General features: G+C 40.1%; 1 protein-coding gene across 1 annotated transcript; it reads right to left on the reverse strand.

Moving 5' to 3' along the window:
- Positions 1-1,005: 1,005 nt before the first annotated feature.
- On the reverse strand, positions 1,006-18,114 carry TMC5 (transmembrane channel like 5; the record flags this gene model as incomplete). Its single annotated transcript, XM_079543087.1, has 22 exons — positions 1,006-1,127; positions 1,643-1,688; positions 1,984-2,085; positions 3,006-3,095; positions 3,385-3,463; positions 4,696-4,869; positions 6,050-6,180; positions 6,945-7,020; positions 7,408-7,503; positions 8,708-8,805; positions 9,167-9,245; positions 9,913-10,079; positions 10,419-10,574; positions 11,135-11,279; positions 11,769-11,920; positions 13,086-13,334; positions 13,629-13,719; positions 14,328-14,427; positions 15,173-15,259; positions 16,753-16,857; positions 17,235-17,479; positions 18,041-18,114. 22 exons carry the CDS (start codon positions 18,112-18,114, stop codon positions 1,006-1,008), a joined length of 2,664 nt encoding a protein of 887 aa, XP_079399213.1.

The following is an 18,114-nucleotide window of genomic DNA, read 5'->3' on the forward strand; positions in this document are numbered from 1 at the left end:
ATCCACTGTGTACTGCAAAACCAACAATCTGTTTTCTGCTTTACATGCTGTATGATCTGTACATTTGTCACACCTCCATCTAGTTTGTGGCCAGCCCTGACTGCCAATCTTTATGTTTACTGCTGCGTTCTGCAGTCATTCTCCAGGCTCTGCTCAGAAGAGCTGCCTTCACAGCAAGGAATCCTTTCTCTAAAGGTCTCTTCTTGTTGCTACTTGGGTTGCTGGCACAGTGGAGTTACTCTCTTTGCTGCCTGCCCTATTCACAGCCTGACCCACAGCCATGCATGCACAAACAGAATAAAATTCCATCTCTGGTCTTGACTGTATGCTTTGTCCTTTTTTTCTGTATCTTTGGTGACCTGTTTCCTGTTGTCCTTACCACAAACTGTAAGCTTAAGGAGCAGATTTACCTTTTTCCTAGGCACTTTTGTCCAAAGCAGCTAGGGAGGAATAAATAAATAAACCAGGCACTAGTAAAAGACAGGCTAAAAAAGTAGTACTTTTTTTTAATCAAAGCTTGTTAGCTTTATTTGTGGCTATGAATAAAAAGAAGCGAGAGTCACCTTCAGAAGAGTCCTTGTTGTGTTACTTCCAAACTGGACAAGTTGTCACAACCTTTTTGTTTGTAAGGGGTGTTTTACACAGATGAGAATTTTGATAAGCAATCTTTTTTTTTAAAGAATTCCTCAAGCTGGTGTTGAACAATGTAACAAAGCCTACATAAATGGCTCAGAGAAGGGCAACTACAACAGGATTAACATAATCATTCACACAAGTCAGTTTGCAGCCATTGAAACATCACAGTCATTCAAAGCAATTGTGCTTTCATTTTATTTTCTCTGTATTTGACCAATGCTCAGTTGGCTCAGATCGCATTTTGCAACCTCTGTTTTTTCTTCCACGAGAGGGAATAAAAAAAATCAGTGTTGTTTTCAGTCGTGTGAATCAGTATTGCCTTCTGCAGAACATCCATGGGTTACTCAGCACCCATTGCTGACTGCCTGCTCATGGTCGAAGATGGCTGTTGTCATTTAAATCTTCCCACTGAGCCGCCTGCCTCGCACGCAGAGCCAGTGCCACTGCCTCAGACATCCCTGAGCTGCTGCTCGGCTGGGGTGTTTCCCAATCTGTTTTTCACAAGGGAAGTAAATTAAAGCGTGCTGATGTAGGTGCAATAACCACCCTCTACTAGAAAGCCCCGCACTATGTGAACACCATCTGCTGGAAGGAACACGTCTGTATAAACCAGGAAGCTACCGTGCAAGTTTCCATAGCTGTTTCACCACACAATGTGCCAGGGACTCCACACTGTTAACAACCACTTCTGAAACACTGAAGTACTCCCGTAATGATCTAATATTCTTGCCTATGTTCCCGTAAGACGAAGTGTCTCATTTACCCAGAGATTCAGCTGTTGTGTACAAAAGTTTGTGATCACTCTTCAGAAGTCACCACTACCATCACAAGCCACCAATAAGCATGCTCTGTAGAGAGCTTTAGCCCCAGAAACTCAGTTTCTTGTTTCTATTGCCTCTTTCTACAAGATGCTAAAGTGTCTGTTACCTCAGTCTGTTGCATCTTGTCTATACTAAATCAAACATTTGTAAGCTGAGCTTACGAACATCGCTTTCTCTGTGCTCACCAGATGGGAAGCCAGTCCTCCTCGAGATCCCAGCAGAGTAAGGATACTGGAAACGAAATTCACAGGTAGACGTAAGTCAGCGTTGTTCTCACATGCCTGTTATCTTGTATTTAAGACTATCTTTCCCCATAACAAAGCCATACTACCTCTACATCTCAAGCAGGCCTATGAGCACAAATATTCCAACTACAATTCCAATGCAAGCTATTCCAATTATATTTTCTTTCTGTTCAAATCAATTATTTCTACACATAAGGGATGTTCTCTTTGTCCAACTGTATAAAGCCTAGGGCATGATATAGTCAATGGACATCAAGCAGAGACTTCTATCTCTGACTCACCTCATTGTAGGATGCATTTTGATTTCTGTTAAATGTCCTTCCTGGATAGTTTGATTCTTGCTGGGCAGGTGGCATGGATGAGTGGGATAAAGAAGAAATTCTCTGAAAGACAGAATATTTGACATTAGCAGTAATACACAATGGCTTCCAATCGTGGCTTTATGGTCAGCATCCACATCTGTTACCCTTCCTTTAGGGACAGTTCTAGAAAGCAATAGGCAATCTGATATGTTGCCAACAGACTGCCTGAGTGCCAAGGCTTTTTCCTTTGTATAGTCCAGGATTACATCTCACAGTGATACAGAGATGCACCTCGGTGCTCTGCAAACAGCACTGTACTAACCTGAGTGGGTGAAGAAAATAAAAGTGATCCTGTCTTATTTTGAAGCACTAAAAATGCACTGGGCAAATGCAGATCAGAGCAGCAACTGCAGACAAATAGCACTGGCAAGCTGTTCTCCACAGGGCAGATTCTTACTCATTTGATGGCTCAGATAGCAGCCACTTTGAGTGGACAAAGTGATTTCAAATTAAAAATGTTAGGTATCAAATGATGCTATGTGGAATTTAAAATGGAGTTAAGTCAGGTTTAAACCCAGTTTAACTCAGCTGAAAAAATGGGTGGAAAGGGCACAAAACATAAAGCCTGAAGGGAAGCTGGAGTCAGAGGAGGAGGGCAGCATCCTTCTTATTCTAGGCAATATCCAAATGTGACCAAACTCTTTACTGACCATCACTACACACTGAGGCAGGTATTTTCCTGCAGCTTCATAACCATAAATAACTTCTAGTGAGGGCAAAGACCTTTCTATCTGTGCTCCCAGGTTAAGTTCTACTCTTGAGCAAGTAGGAAATTTCCAAGTATCCTTTAGTCTTCGGGGGCTAGCTAGGAAGCAAGCACTTCAAGTTTTAAATACAGACATAGCCAAAATGGCAGCATCTTCACAAGCCTAGACGAATCCCACACAATTTTACAATCACTGCACATCACTGCACAGGGGGACCTGAGCTACCAGACTGACCTGTTGCTCTTGTCCTCTTGGTGCAAATGGGGTTTGTGTTCTCTGTAGCATCTGTAGTTTTTCACGTAAAAACCTTTTGTCTTCTCCTGCCTGCACACAAAACACACTTGATCATTAGCTGGAATGGACTAATAATTAAGGGAGACTCAAGGTCTATGAGTAACTGATCTACAAAAGAAGCTGCAGCAGCACAGTTTGAACATAAAATTCCTTTGCAATAACATTATTTGTGAGCAGCTTCCCCACAGCTGGCACACAGGAGGGCTTCCACCTTCCTCTGCATTGCTGCAGAAAAAGATTACAGCTGCACAACAGCAGAGTGAGACAGTCAACAAGAAAGCCAAATTTTAAACAAAATAAAGCTGAAAGTCAAACTTACATTAACAATTTGCTCACGTAAGAGCTTGGCCATGGTTCTTCTTCCTCTTATTATTTGCCAGAAAAGGTAAGTAATAACTCTAAATAAACAAAAGTCCAAAAGATGAACGCTCATAGCAACGTGCTCCTCCCAATCACTGCTTAAACAGACATTTATCTTGGTTCATTTCATCCACCAAATACACAGGTATACACACATACATAAGTATATGCATACGTACACACAATTACATATGGAACTTGCCAAACACGTGAAATTGCTTAAGCCATGATCTTGGAAAAGACCCAAAGGTTTATGGAATCTTATTCAAGAAGGGAGGCACAATTAGAGCAAGTCAACAATACAAGGTACATTTCAGACTACAAACGAATACAGTGTTCTTATCTAACTTTGTGTCATTTACTTAGACCTTACATCACAACACTGAACAGTCCTGCTTCCAAGCCAATTTTATTTGCTCTAGCATGAATGGCAGCTTGTTTAGTTAGAACAGGTTTGGGCTCTTAGGTGAGCACGACAAAATAATCTGGCAGCACAGCTACAACTTCAACCCCTGCCAGCAGGCCAGCATCTTGAAGATGCACATACATTTGTACCTATATAACTAACTTTAGTCAGGGAGGCAGCACAGGAATTTACCTGAGATTGGCTGACTTAGACTGCAGCTGACTTCTGAGCATTTCCCCGCACCGCGTGCTCACTTCCACACGCCATTCGTGCACCACCATGCCCTTCCTCCAGTGCCCCCACATTAACTCAGATATTTTTGCAAGGTATCAGCACCTCCACAAGTGACTCCACTGAAGAAAAATGGTGAAAGACAAAGCAGCCACCCACAAAACCTCTACTTTTTTTTTTTTTTTATGCTGCCCAAGGCTCTAGCATAGATCTGACACGTTCTACTTCTCCTTGTGAATGACAGATCTTTGCCTTCTGATTTATATCTCTTTAAATAAGTAAATAAGTCAAGCAATTCATCCTGCCAACAGTATGCAGATGTTCCCATTCACTGATGTTGCTGCAGCTCAGAGTGGCAGTGGTAATAAGGCCTGGAAGCCAACTCACCAGTGAACTAAAAATATTAAATTAAAAAGCAGTATATCCTTCAGTTAGCATGAAACAAAGAGAGCTTTGGCATCATAACATAAAAGGAATAGGTTTTATAACTTCTTTACATACTTCAAATACATGAGTTTCCCTTATATTAATCGTTTCTAATATTCTAAAATGCACTTTGCAATTGTTACAGAGAATGGCTATGGCCTAGCCAGGTTTTTCCACTCCGTGTCCTTTTCATCAGCAGGTACTCACATGATAACGACGGAGAGGATGAAGAAGAAAAGTTCACTTGCTATTAAGTTGTAGTAGACCCATGCTACCCATTTTGAATCAATGTAATTTTCCAGTAATTTTACCCACTCAGAGATTGCTGTGTATATAGAAGGCAGACCTCGGAAAGGACCACATTCTTTTGAAGGTTTCAACCTGAAAGCATGAGAAAGCAGCTATTTAACGTTTCCTACACTAACAAGGGATTTAACTCAATGCATTGTTGTTCTCTGCCTCGCTATTGCCCTCCACTTCTTTGGGACCCTCACAGAATGCCATCATCTATAATTGCTGACTTTTTGGGGTCAGCTCCAGGACATTAAAATTCCACCTCAGTACCTCTGAGACTATTGCAGCTGGAGATAAGAGATGCTGCAACAGATCCCTACAAAGCCACGTGCACTGCATGCAACAAATCAATCACTGCAGCACAGACTACAGCAGTTCGAAAATCTGTATTTTCAAAGTTGCAGCACAGCTGCATAATGGAACTACCATCACACCTCCCCTTCCAGGACACAAATCACTGTAAACTTTCAGCAACAACAGGCTGTGGTGAAACGAGGTAGTTCTTAGCAAAAATCCACATTTTGGAGCAGATGGAAATAGAGAAATATTGTTTGCCTTGAAATTGGACCAATCCAGATAGAACAAAATTGCCACCTGGCCTCTGGAAATACGTTTTCTGAAGTACATCACCTCCTCTGTTTTTATTTAGTAAGACAGGTGGCTACACATGAAATCACATGGCTGAGAATTGCTAAGAAAAAGAGCTGCATCTGAGTTTCCATCATTACTGTGACCAGAGCAACACGCACATAAACAAAGCAGCTTTAAAACACTGCTAGTAACCCAGATGCCTCGTAGCAGAGCTCTGCACACTCTTTAAAAAACAAACAAACAAAAAAAACCAAACCTCAAATCAAACAAAAAAATCTGAAATCTGCAAATAATCCAGAAGCTCAGAAGTTGACCTGCTCTGTTTTCTTCCAGGTGTTTCTGCACTGCACACCCAGTATGGCCCATAGCATTTAAGCCCGGGAGCAGGCAAGGTCACAGAAACTTTTGAGGAGCAGGAAAGGCCAAATCAAAGAATCTTCTGTGACATTAACACAGAATACCAAAACTTGAAAGCAATCTTGTCTCACCTCCCACTTTAATTATGGGACAAGTTACTGCATTAACCACACTTGCAAACTTACTGAACCTGTTTGCAGAACACAGAACACTACGAACATCTGCAACCTGCCATGAGTGGTTATTACAAATTTCCTCTGCCTGCCATCAGGTCACACAACACAATGTCATGGAACTGAACGTCAGCACTCTTCCATACCTCCAGACAGTGACTGCAATGACAGACAGGACTCCAATGAGGGAAGGGAAAAACAGAATGAACATGAAGAACGTTGTCATTTGAGCAGCTCTCCAGGCTTTGCGAGGAGGTTGGCAATTCCTCAGACTGACCTTGTAAGAGATGAAGGTACATACACTTGGAATAGCATCACTTGCCACTTTCACTGCATTTGAGTCAATCCTGCTGAAACCGCTGGAGGCAATTGCTGGAAGAGCATCTCTCAAGGGTTTCCATCAACTTCTTTTATAAGAACTTGACAGATAAGCTGTAGTTTTAGAAAACTTCAAGAATACAGCCTTCCAATCACTAAGAGATGATACGAGGTTCTGATGGGTTTTACAGAACTCTGACAGGCAGAGTTTGCTTTTGAAGCACACATAAAACTTCCCACAGCTCAGTGAAGTTTGAATCTGTGCATCTAGTTGTAACTATGTTCTTCTACATTTAACACTACAGACTGTTCAGACACCTCCTAAGAATCTCTTACCTAGTCACACTAGTGAGACAAAGATCTCTGAAAGCTTCCGCCTTGATATTAAGCAGAATCACCCCACTTAGACCCAGGAGCCCTGGGGAGAGGAGGCTGGTGAGAGTAGGAATCCAGAATCATAACAGCAGGCTGAGTGTCTGTACTGACAGATGCACTGTTTGCTGTTAGTTTCCTAGGCTTTAATTGTGCTCCTTTCTTTAAGAAAACAAACAAGCAAAAACCCACTACAACAAAACAGCAAAAAAAAAACACCAATCAAACAGCTCCCCAAGCACAAAACTCCTCAGCCTCCAGGCAATCCCAGCACTCAACTTAATCAATCCTGCGTAGATTTCAGAGTAATTTCCACGGCATTCTATGAAGCAAATATGTAAAGCTTCTTACCTTTTTCACATAAAATACTATAGAAAATGATATCATCTGGATACCAGGCAGCAGAGGTGAGAAGAGAATACCGATCCTAACAGGAAGAATTTATAAGAGAAAAGAAGTTGTATTTCCACAATTCATTAACACTAGTGTTTCATCTGGCAGTTGGCAACCCTGCCTGCAGCCTGGGGGCTGGAACTTGATGATCCTTGAGGTCCCTTCCAACCAAAGCCATTCTATGATTTCTTTTGCGTTTTCTCTCAGACCAGGTGGCCAGAAGGAAAACTACAATAATACTGGAGGTAGTAACCACACTCAAAGAGAACTGGCAAGTCACAATCCCTACAAGGTACTTAACATAGCATCTCCCCCAAGCATTTATCCTGTTCTTTCCTTCATGATGTAAAGTACCCATAAATATCTGAATCAGGATGTTCCATGGCATTCCCAAATACCAATTAAGGTTTTGACCACTTACCAGGTCAATGTCTGAGCATAGATCAAATCTAAAACACTTCTTCCAATATCAAATTCTGGCACCCCGAGGCTCACACAGACTGTAGTTCCAATAATTCTGGGTGAAAAATTAAAAATAAAAAAAATTTAAAAAATAGCATTTGCTAAATAGTTAAAACTCATTTTAGAAACCTCAACAAATCACCTCCTGAACGCAACCATCAGTGACAGATTATTCAGGGTTCCATTAACCACACATCAGTCAAAGCAGCCGCAGCTGATTAGACTGCACATCAAAACTGAAGCAGAACTTGGCAAATGCAAATTCCCATAAAACACAGTGGTGTAAACAAGACTGACAGAGTTTTTTATGCAAGTCAATAAAAGAGGAAGAAGAAAGGAGGTAGTATGCTTATGATTCAACAGATGAAGTAACGATTTACCTCAGTTAAAACCCTTAACTTCTTTTCCATTCACAAATCCTGAAAGCTCTCAGCCTCAATCAAAAAAAAAACCTTATAAACTGATACTTGATATATTCTACAGCATATTCTACTTTAATGTAACCAGTCTTGCAGGCAGCTGAGATACACACAGAGAAGCAAGTACCCAGAGGACTTCTCTCAGGGTCCAGCAAATCTCATTTTATCATTTCATTTTCTCCTGAGCTACGAAGATTCAGTTTCAGGTTTCGTTGCTGTTTGTTTTTGTAACAAGAATTGGAAAGATTTTGGTAACTATCCCATTTTGCCTTGAATAGAGGTCTTGGTACCATCTGATAGCTACATTATCAACAATACACGTTTCAGGGCTGGGCTGGCTGGGAATTGCTCTGAAGACATACAATTAATTACAAGCAATCGTGCTTCTAATCTTTTACAGCTGTAACCCTGCTGTTTTTGCACGGCTTACTGGATGACATTCATAATGGCTGACACTGCATGTTAGTTGTGACCTTTTGCTGAAGGTAATTTCCTATCTCAACAGAGCAAGAACAGGAGAGGATTAAAGTACACTGACAAGAGCTGAGGAGGGAAAATTTACAAGGGCTTCTCAACACTGTTTTGCATCAATTTAACACAAAAGTCTAAGTCCTCATTTGTAAACCAATCTTGCCCTCAGCTCATTTGAAGGGCAAACAATTGTAAAGATCTCCCCAGGTGTGTGGCTAAGATGCCAAAAAGCTTTGTAGCGCAGGTAAAATTCAGTACTGTTATCTTTACAGTTATCACAGGGGAAAAACAAACAAACAAAAACAAGAACAAAACACGTATTTGGCTAATGAAGAAAAACAGGATTAGGAAAAAAAAAAAACAACTCACCTTCGCAAAAATTCTCCAAAGAATGAGCCAAGCAAACAAAATATGAAGTCAACCAACACAAGACGATAGATATCTTGGCCAATCAGTGTTTCCCAGCACTTTAAGGAGTAAGAAAGAAAAAAACCAAAGATACACATGTCTAGAAGTGAAAAACGATGTAAATCTAACATTCCTGAATGCTTGGGCATCCAAAAATTTGTGCCATGAACCAAAGCCTTGTAGCATCCTAACCAATGGCTGATCTCTCACTGAACCATGCTGCAAACCAGATGAGATCCCAGCTGAATGTAGGAAAAGGAGTTACCCATTTCTCTAGAAATTCAAATAAAGAAATATCAGGGTAGCAAATTCAGCTGCCCAAGAGACTACAGGTACTTCTCTTTGCTTGAACAGACCTGCCATCAAAGTGGCTCTCAATGAGGTACTGTAAATCAAAGATAGATATTTTTGAAACTTTACCTGTGACTCCGACACAGCCACAACGTTAAGCCAGTAGTAGCACAGTATTCCAATAATGGATATTTTCAGGATTATAGTTCTACAAAGAAAATGTAGCATTAACTGCACTGGCAACTGATATGAAACCTCACTGGAAAGAATAACAGCAGAATGACTGCTGGTCACATGTTACTTCTGTTATAACAACAGCATGCCATAGTGCCAGGACTAACAGAAGCAATCTTTGGAGCTCAGGTGCTGCATTACTTTACTGTCCTGGCAGAATCAAGGACAGGTGGGGCAAATTTGGCACAGGCCTCTGCTCAATAGGCCATTGGCTGTGGGCACACACTCCACAGAGAAGGAAGGTCTGAGGAGCACAGGCAGTTATACAGTGTTAATTCCACGCATCTCCAGTGAAGTCAGACCTCCTCACTTCTCTAACCACTTCTTTTCCTTCTGCCAGGAGGCCCACAGCTCAGTCACCATCAATAGGAGCTATAAAGCCAAGCCCAGGGTCACCATATTGCTAACTGGGAAGGAAACGAGGGCAAGTCTTCATGCAGAGATGCAACATTCCAGACAGAACACTTACAGGAGGCTAACAGAACTTTGAGGGAAGATTGCACAGAAGCCTTTGGGAAGATGAATTCACCTGCTCCATAGCTCACTATTGCCCACCACACCACCTAGGTACAGCTTGCTGTAAAAAAGAAGAGTCAGCCAACTTCAGGCAAAAAGCACTAAGTGGAGGTAGCAACAAATACCTGGCAATAGCAACATATATCTTGTGTTTGGGATTCTGAAATTTCTCCAGGTTTCCAAGCCATGAGTAGAAGAATGGGATGAACACGTTGAGGAGGGATGTAATAATGGGTAGCACCAACATGGCAGCTTGGCTTTCCAGTTCATTTTTATTCCCTTTCATAAAGAGCTTTGAGAGAAGAAAAACAAAGTAAAAATAAAAACCAACCCTAAACTTAGAACTTTAGCTGAAATGCTGCCTCAAGTTGTGTCCACAGGGAGGACACCTGGCACACATCTATTCTCAGATTGGACGCAATCCTGTTTCACAGTTCCATGTCTGTTCAGCATGTAACCCTCCCCTTCCGATGAGTCGCACAGGACCATGGTGGGAGCCGCATTTTAAAAACCATCTGCAGGACGAAGGAGAGGCAGGCCTTCTTCTTTAATGACAGCAGCTGCACTCTAAGACAGCCACGATTTGAGGCAAGCAACTGCTGGGATGAAGGGCTGCAAAATCAGTACTTACCTCTAGATTATTAATGGAGAGGAAGTAAACACCAGCACAAGCAGCTACTGCTGTTCCCAAGGAAGCAGCCCATGACCCAAGATGGATAAGAATACGAACAATTCTCTCTGTTACAGTAAAACTTAGAGCTTCTTTGTTTTCTTCAGCGAGGTCCTCCTGCAAGGAAACAAATCCTAATGAAGAACTCCTTGGGTGACAGCATAAAGCAAAACCTGCTTCAGATAACTGCCTCAGAGGTTGATGTATTTTTTTCCCCTTTAGAGTATTGGTACAGTGGGAAAATTTACTAGACAACTATGTGTTCCTATCCCAAAAGTTGTTTATCTTAACAGCTATACTGTACTTAACATTTCCTATAAGCCTGCTCTTCTTTGAGTTAAATTGAAGAAAAAAAAAAGAAAAACAGAAGCAATATTCTGTTTAGCATATATTTAATAGTCACAGATTCATTTAATAGGAAAAAAATATAAAAATATATATACATATATAGGTATTTACACGTAGCTTAAAGTGAAATGAAAAACGAGTAGCTAAGACAAATCCAGGAGTTCAAACCAAGTTAAACGTAACAACCAGAAAGACTGAAGTTTATTAGAAACAAGACTGGCATGCTCAGGTCAGTGCCAGAAGCTTATCTGTGCACACGCTCTGGCAGCGTGACTCCAGCACAGTAATTCTGTACCTTTGCACCTTTTTGTATCTCCTGTATTTCCTACCTTTATCTGTGTGCTGAGATTCTTTTGTTTCAACTTCACAGCTTTTTCATTAGTTATGTTGAAGTCCCAAGTGCAGAGAAGTTTGCTTGCATTGCCAGAGTACATCTGAGGGTTAATAACATTTCTGCAGAAGGATTTTGCCATGCTGCAATTAAAATTAAATTTGTGAGATGTGTAACAGGAAAATCCATCAAGGTTGCACAGCAGAACAGGAGTGGGAATGTTAGTTTTTCTCTCCCTTCTCTGGGCTAGCAAATCGACATCAGAGCATCTCAAATAAGAGTACGCAGAAAATAGACTTTAATATGTGAGACAGCTCTCACAGTTCTTTCACCCAGCTGCTTCTGACAATCTTTAGTTCGTCAATTTCAGAAGGACACGTTAATACCATGAGCAACACGTTACAAAAGGGGGATCATGAGATTAGTTGTTTCGAACTGGGATTCGTTGCATGACCCTTAATGTTCTGCACTTATTCTTCATTCATCTATTGAAGTTTTTATGCATGATACTGGCCTCTGAGTTTCTTCTATAAACAATAACTTACAGAAACATACTCATGCAACCATGCCTGCCAACCACACAGGGGTTTTTTTGCTAATATAAATGAAATAAGAACATATAGCTAGTTTACCTGAACACCAAGATAAGCAAACAGATGACAAAATATATTCCAACAGTGAAAATATAGGCCAGCTGCATGTTATAAGATGCACCATTCTTCGTTTGACTGATTGTAGCATTGGTGTAAAAGCCGTAGTAGAGAACTGTTTGTTGAAAATAACCCTGAAAGTATACAGACATCATTCAGAACTGTTGCTGGAAGTACCATCATCTAAGGCTTAATTCACACCTGGGAGCTGTTGTACAGTGAAATCAGAGGAGCAATTAAATTTGTAAATATCAAGTTCTTTATTTGTCTTATACCCCCAAAAAGCTGTGGGAGTTTTTAGAGGCACGTGATTACAGATCTGTATCATATGGATGATTGTGAGCAATCTATGTTTGCATGATTTGGTATCTTCTGAAAAATCCTGAAGAGGGAAAGGCACGATCACTTCTTTCTCAGGAGCAAAGTTCTGTACCAACAAATTGCAACAACTATGAAGGAACCAGGAATGAAACACGTGACATTCTGTGCTGAGTTACAACATCACAGTGGAACTCCTGCAACAGTGCCTCTGCTTTGCAAAACTGAGCAGTGTTCTTACTACAGAATACACAACTTTAAAACCAACCCTAGAAGGAAAAGGCAGGCACCTTTTCTAAAAAAACATTTATTCTCAACTAAGTATTAGGGAGAGCAGAATCTTGTTTATTGGACAGAGGAATCCTTTAACATCAGTTAAACTGACAGAATTCTTAAAACGGTCAAAGATGGAAAGAAAAGGAGCAAGTCTAGGCTTAGAGCAAAGTCTTTCTTTCCAAATAGCCTGAGATTTTATGCCACAAGTAGAAATATCTCCGTCAACTGAAAAGCTCCTTCTAAGCCACACTTTGCTCAACAGGCTGCCACACCAAGATCTGCACGCTCCCTAGAAGAACAAAGCTTCAGAAATAAGCAAAATTCACAGGATCACACATTGAAATCCAGACTGTATTATTAGAGGAAAACTAGCATGGGAAATACATTCTCCTAAAGACTATTGTAGTTGTCTCCAGAAAGCCTGACTTCCACTCTTCCACTGCTTCCTACAAGGAAAAAGTCTTGCTATATTGCTTAACATAGCAACCATCTGCTTTAAGACAAATTCATCAGAACACATACATTCCACTCTGAGTCAACTTTTGACACAGCCTCCTTTCCTCAAGTATGTATGAAATATTTCTTCTAATCATGTAAAAATTTACCTCCATCTCTCAAGAAATAATTAGTTTCTACACTGCCACAAGTCTTTAAAGTAGAACTGTTGCAGAGAAAAATAACACACATCCACTGTGACATACTTACAGCTCCAGTGAGCAGCTCCAGACCCGTGAATGAAAGGTTATTTGGTTCTGCTGTAACAAACTGAGGGATTGTGATGAAACCAAAGTTTATGAGGAATGAGAAGATGTTGAAATTCAGCAGCCATTTCAAAAAAATAAAATAAGAAAGAACACTTGTTCCAAACTCTCCACCAATGCTCTTCAGAGTCTTGTGCCAGAAATTCAGTCGCTGAAAATATTCTGACAAGGTATTTCTAAATCGCCGAAATGACTACAGAGCAAAAGATGAGAGGTGAACCTCAGTGAGCAGCCTTACACAGGACTCAAATCCACATCACATCCACCCTCACATTTTTACAGCTCCATTTTGATGGTAAGAACAGATTTCCACCTTTCAGTGCATCACAGAATGCTTACGCACTCTTCCTACCTAATGCAAGTCATTATCAATGAACAGTGAAGAAACGAAGTAAGACCACAAGATGCCCAGCACCTGTGGAGATGGTGATAACACTGCAGCTACAGCTCCCTCCAGCTGTTACCCACTGACATGCCTGACACTCACCACTTTTGCTCTGTGCAGACAGTGCTTACAGCAGCCACACTGAGTACCACAGCCCCCTGATTTCTTTGAGATTTCTGTGAGAACTTTATTCCTGTGGGAAAGCAGGACAAAGGAGTGACAGCATGAGCTGTAATTAGAACAAAAGCCAAAGAAGCTGCTGCAAACATGTGCTCATGACCAAGCCAATAACTTGAGATGGTTCTGCTGGTTCTTCTTGTGTTAGCTGCTAAAATGGTCTTTGTCCACTACAAGCTGAGGTGTGGCACCACATTCCAACTGCTCTACTAAGTCACTGCTAGGAACAACATCTAAATATATTCATGTGTATAAAATAAATGTACGCAGTGATCAAAATGATGGCTGAAATCATGTGGTCTCTTCTCTGTTTTTAACAGCCAGCATTCAACTTTCCTTTGAAAGAGAGTCACAAGACATACTTGCATGCAGAAGGGCACGGCCTTGCTATTGTGTTTTGTATTACATGAGAGTCTTCTCACTCAGAGAAAGGACACCGAACCATCTTCAAATTATTTTTCCTTGCAAGATGTTAACTTTTTAAAAGCTATTTAAAAAGTACTATCAGTTTTTTCGTACTCAAAGGGACAAAGCAAAGCTGAGCAGCTAGCACACACGCATACTTGATAGCTACATGTCAAGAATTGTACTGCTTGTAAAACTAAACAGAACTTTTATTGTTACCTGATCTCTCTCTTTCTTTTCATGGTTTCTGGCATTTTCTGGATCGCTTTAATCCTTTCACGCTTGGACATGCTTGCAAGACTTTCAACTAATTTTTCCTCTGCATAAAAATAATGATAAATCCAAATTTGGGGGTGATAATATAGTAATTGTTATTAAAAAACTGAAACTTCATATAATCATTCCCAGCTACTAATGCATGTCATGTTCTAAGACTTAATGATTCTGTCTAGAATATCCTTACTTTTACCAGTGCTCTAATACAGATGCATGGAAGTAGCACAATACTGCACATTAACAAGTAAGTATCAGTTGTCTACCGTTTGTTGAATGCTAATACAAAGAGCTGTACTGTAAGGAAGACAAAACACTGACAAACTCCAAAGAGCTGGTCTATTCCTTGATCACTGACAATCACACTTCTAAAATACTATTATCAACTTGAACTCTAAGCTTTTATTCTGTGATTTTAGTTCATGCTGGTCTATGTAAAATAGGCAGAGATATTACTTGTCATTCATCTTGTTTCCACATAGTTGGAATTCGATGCTAACTCGAGACATCTAATAAAATAATAAATCATCAGCTGGTCAAGCAAATCCTAATAAGTTATAAAAAGAAAAGCTAAACTTCTTAACAAGAAACCATACTGCATTTTGCTTCATTTATGTTGTAGTGTGCTAGGGAGTACAAAAGATGAAATACTAGCCTTAACTAAAAACAAGCTGCTCTTGCAACCACAGAAAAGCTACATGCAATTCTGATGATAAATCAAGAACAGTATCAGCTACAGCATAACAGTGCAAGATGTTACCTCACATAAAAACACTTCTCTAAACTCCTACCTCCTCTGCACTCTGGAGTTGCTTGAGACAGGGTTGCAAATGTTGCAGTGTAAGATGGCCTTCTGTTGCGTCTCCTTGCAAAGCTACCTAAACAACAAGAAGCACTATTTAATAAGCCTGGATACTCCTAGGCTAAACTGATTTAAGACATTCAAATTTCACTTTCATAGAAACAGTTTAAAAGTATACCCTTCCATCTCTCTAAGTACATGCAAACATACATTCTCCCTCTAACTTCTTCCCAGGTGACATGTGATGACTGCAGGCAATTTCTCAGACACACGCTGGCAAAGTGGCACAGAGTCTTCTCCTGCTGTGAAAAACTGTCTCATTTAACCCATTCATACATGTACACATTGATTCTTAAGTTTTTCTTTCTAGAAGACAGCTCCTTTCTTTTAAAATCCTTCCACGGATTTGGAGGGATTGTTTTAGATACATCAAGCTTCTTTCATCAAATCATTCAAACAAGTTTCCTTAAAAGCATCCACGTTCCAGCAATGAAGCAGATGAATTTAGCCTTACTTTTGCTTACCTTGACTCCCCAGTAAGACAATGGCCAACCTAGTCAGTGCTACACCCACATGTTGAGCACAGTCCTTCAGTCTGGAAGGTCCCAGCTAACTGACATATCTGCTCAGTGACAGACATGCTGCAGGCTCACTAACATTTACTCCTCAGATCTAAAAGTACCACTGTCATTTCTACTTTAAGCCAGCTTGTCTTGTAGCAATGAAAAACATCTGTATCTCCACGTGGACGCACTTTCAGCACTACACATTTAATCCCTATGTGATTATGCTGGAAATGCACTCTCTCCTTCCCACCTGGTATTAAAAAAATACCAGCAACAGGAGTGTTAGTGTTTGGAAATGGCCCATCTCTGTGGTCACTTACGGGATGAGCATTTCCAGGTACCAATGAAAGAGTTACTATTCTATATAAACATAAGATTTTGCCAAATCCAATCCTAAATCAAAGACTATGTTCCCATGAAGAAAAAAAAAAAAAAAAAAGACCTCAATTACTTTCCAGGCAGGAAACAAACTGTAACAGAGAGATTACAGGATACAGGAAGAGCAGATTCTTCCCAGAAAATGACTGATAAGCTGCTATGCTGGTCTAAGAGAGAACTCAGATTGTATTATTTCAGTCCACTCCGTTTTCATTAACATAAATCTCTAGTTACTGCTATAATCATTTACACTTAGACAACACAGTAACAAATCCAGTAACTAAAGACAGTCTTGAAAAACACATCCTATCCTCCTCTTATTTCCTCCTACAGTATGCCTCTTCAAATAACTGTGTAAGTTTATTTTATGATGACCAACTTATTGGGAACTTCAGTTAGAAGGCACAGGCATTACACCTCTCATTGCTCAAGAAACAAAGATCATCACTTTCAGAAATACTGAAAAATTCAGCCACAATTATATAGTAAAATATAATTCATGTATTCTGACTGCTTTCATTTTGTGAAAATCTTCATACTTGAAGCAGACTTTTAAATCTTTACTATTTTAGGGAGAGTGAGACTGACATCAATATTCTGATAGAGCACTATCTGTGTGTCTTACCTTCTGATGCACTGGAAAATCTGTGAGTATAGGGGTCATCCAGAGGACTGAAGGCAGAACGTGGGCTGTATGCCAATTCTGGCTCAGGCTCAAAGGAAAGATTATCTGTTGAAGGCAATCAGAATTATACAGAAAGTTGTGTGCTGCTATGGATTATTAACACACCCAGAATATCAGACCTTTTGATCAAATAGAGCTCTACTATACGTATGGCAATATATCCTATCGCTTCTACATCTCTTTCCAGTGTACATCCTACTATTCAATTAATTATGTAGTACATAAAAGTAAGCATTTACTGATCTGTTAATAAAATAGTCAGTGTTCTCACTTGGTAATTTAACATCTGGACTCCTACGAAAAAGGCAAAAAATCCACTGCCAACAAACACAAATTTGTGCAGAGACTTGAGCCTTCCAGAATAGCAGGACACAGCAAGCTGTTACTTGTTTCTGAGCATGTTCATATGAGAAATTACATACCCTGGGATCTGCCATATGGACTTCTGCTCAGGACTTGAACTCTTGGTAAACTTTCACTGTATTCAGAGTTGTGTCTCAGAGAAGCCATTGGTAAACTTTCACTGTATTCAGAGTTGTGTCTCAGAGAAGCCATTGGTATGGCTGGAGGATAATTTTGTCTTCTTCCTCTGTGCTCTCCTTGGTAACTATACGACAGAGAATCGTAAGGGTTTTGGTGAGAGAGCTGATTCCCTTCAGAATTCCTGCTGTGTGAATAAGAAAATGGAAAACCTTGAGTGCCATAAAAAACCTTTCAATCAATATTCTTATTAAGTTGTTACCTAGTATCATCAAATTTGATTATATTACAAGAGGAAGTCAGATACTAAGAGGTATTTCATATTTGGAACTTCACCATTAAAATTCTGATTTGGTCATCAAATGAATTAGAAAGACTAATGCCTTTCTCCATTTGAAGTTAACATGGAGCCTACCTAAACAGGAGTAAGTGCTTGAAAAGTTAAGACATTCAAGATTACAGCATGTTGTAAACATTACCAGAACTAAATAATATCCCTAACATCTATGCTATGAAACTTAAAATCAATTTAACTGATAAAATTTATAACACGTCAAAACCAAGCATGCAATTTCTCAACTGATGCCTTCCTTTTGACAGCTTCAAAAACTTGTGTCTGAGAAAGCAAACATAAAGGAGGCATTAAAAGCATGTCACAAACTAAAACTCTGAAGAAGAAGTTTGCCCTGCACATAAATAACTTGATTTCTCCCGGCACAGTCACAACAGCCACATGAAATGTACTCACCTCCTATCAACTTCCAGTGTCTCTGAGAAGTGGTAGGCTGGATTTTCAAAGGCTTCGTTGTAATGGTAAGACAT

The sequence above is a fragment of the Tetrao urogallus genome (assembly GCF_951394365.1).
Source record: "Tetrao urogallus genome assembly, chromosome: 15".
NCBI classification, from domain to species: Eukaryota; Metazoa; Chordata; class Aves; order Galliformes; family Phasianidae; genus Tetrao; species Tetrao urogallus.